Here is a 1,967-nt window from a genome sequence, read left to right as displayed (position 1 = left end):
AGATTTGGGATAGCTAGTGATTCCCTACACTCATTGAGACAGCACTAGAAGGAATCCATGAGAAGATATGCACCACATGAATAGAATAAAAAGAACACTAGAGTTGGCTAGAGGTCAGTTTTATTGGCTTCCAATGACCCGAGCTGTAGAAAAGAAATGTCTGCAGTCAGAACTCAATCCTCAGTCAGAGGAATTTGACCCAAACAAGAGGAGTCAACTTCATGAAGATCAACTGGAAGGGACACAAACCAGGGAAACTTCCCACCACAACATCTGTAGAGCGTACTGCAAAGGTACCTGTTGGATCTCACAAAACATGGAAAGTTAGAAGCCAACTAGTCCAATTTGGGGACCATCTCCCTCCTTGTTATTAATCCAAGGGCTGGAATGCAGGGAGCCCTAGACTTTGGTTTGCTGTCAAGGAAGCGTTTGGGAAAGAGTCAAGATGCTGCCGTTCTTTTCAAGCGGGGAAGGAGACACATGCTATGTGTTATGAAGACTGAGACCTCATCTCAGAAAGAAGATCAGAGAGCATCAGGTTTGCTCGGTGTGTGCTAACATGTAAAGGCTGTGCTGAAAGCTTGTATTTAAAAATACAGCACTACCGTGGGGAGGCTGTATAAGGGCTAGATTTAGTATCAAAGGAGGAAGAGGAGGGAGCGGCCAGCAAGAATTCCTGCTTCCCCCACCGCCCATCTTCAACCAGACAGCTCTGCCAAGCCACAACCCAGGGCTCATCTACAGCCTGACGGATGCCACAGTGTCCTCACCCTCGGGGCTGGTCCAGACCCTGCCGGCGTCCTTCCCAGACATCTATGATGGAGACACCAAGAAGTGGGAGGAGCATTTCCACAGCATCCAGAGAGCCTACAAGGAATTTGGCAAGGATGACGACTTCGCCATCTGGGTGCTGACTGAGGACTTCACCCTGCCATTCCCATTCACCTGGCCAGCTGAAGGTGAGGCATCCCTGCACCCACCGACTGCTCCGGCTTCGACTTCTTCCTGCACCCAGGCAAACCCATGCCTCGGATCCTGCAGCTACTGCACGCCACCACCCAGGCCTTCTTCAAGAAGAGACGTTTGGAGCAGCTGGCCCTCAGCTATGCCAGCCAGCTTCCCAGGGGCCACCAGCACAAGCAGCCACTCCCCCGATGTGGACAGACGTTGTGATGATCACCAGCCTGCCACATCTGAGCACCTCCGCCATTCCTGGAGAACCCACCTTCCTCCTAAAGGATGGCAAAGGCCTGAGGAACATCCAGCCTACTCCTGTGGCAGTCTCCAATTCTGCCCAACCACAGCTAGGAAATCCTGGGTTCCTTAACCCAATCATATCCTGTTTAACTTTCAGTAACACTCCAGATGTGTATGAACCCAAACGCAGCCCATCTGAATACTCCAGATGTTTATGAATCCTCGACACACCCCATTGAACACTCAATAATGCTCCAGATGTTTATGAACTCCAGTGCTGCCCATCTTAATGATCCAGATGTTTATGAACTCCAGCGCTGACCATAACACATACTGATGCTCCAGATGTTTTTGAAGCCCAGTGCTGCTCACCTGGCCACTCGGGGTATGTCTACATTGCAAAAAAACAACCCTATGGCAGCGAGTTGCAGAGCCAAGGTCAACTGTTTTGGGCTCATGGGGCTCATGCTGCTGGGCTAAAAATAGCAGTGTAGACATTTGCACCCAGGATGGAGTCCAGGCTCTGAGACCCTCTCCCCTTGCTGGGTTTCCAGCCTGGCATGGAATGTCTACACTGCTGTTTTTAGCCCTATAGCGTGAGCTCCGCAAGCCCGAGTCAGTTGACACAAGCTCTAAGAGTCACTGGTGCGATGTAGACATGCCCTCAGTGATGATCCAGATTTTCATTGTCTAGCTGGGATCTGTACATTACAGCCTGGGTTGAAAGTTTAATAAAAACCTGCTGAAGAGGGACCCTATCAGCCTACCCT

At 50.5% G+C, this 1,967-nt stretch overlaps 1 protein-coding gene across 1 annotated transcript; it reads left to right on the top strand.

Moving 5' to 3' along the window:
* Nucleotides 1-221: 221 nt before the first annotated feature.
* Nucleotides 222-1,173, top strand: C11H8orf90 (chromosome 11 C8orf90 homolog). The gene is given in 3 exon segments (XM_075071393.1): nucleotides 222-293; nucleotides 707-971; nucleotides 974-1,173. Coding segments are annotated over 3 exon segments (537 nt in total).
* Nucleotides 1,174-1,967: the final 794 nt, after the last annotated feature.

The sequence above is a fragment of the Chelonoidis abingdonii genome, chromosome 11 (assembly GCF_003597395.2).
Source record: "Chelonoidis abingdonii isolate Lonesome George chromosome 11, CheloAbing_2.0, whole genome shotgun sequence".
In the NCBI taxonomy this organism is placed as follows: Eukaryota; Metazoa; Chordata; order Testudines; family Testudinidae; genus Chelonoidis; species Chelonoidis abingdonii.
This window is presented reverse-complemented; position numbering and strand designations above follow the sequence as displayed.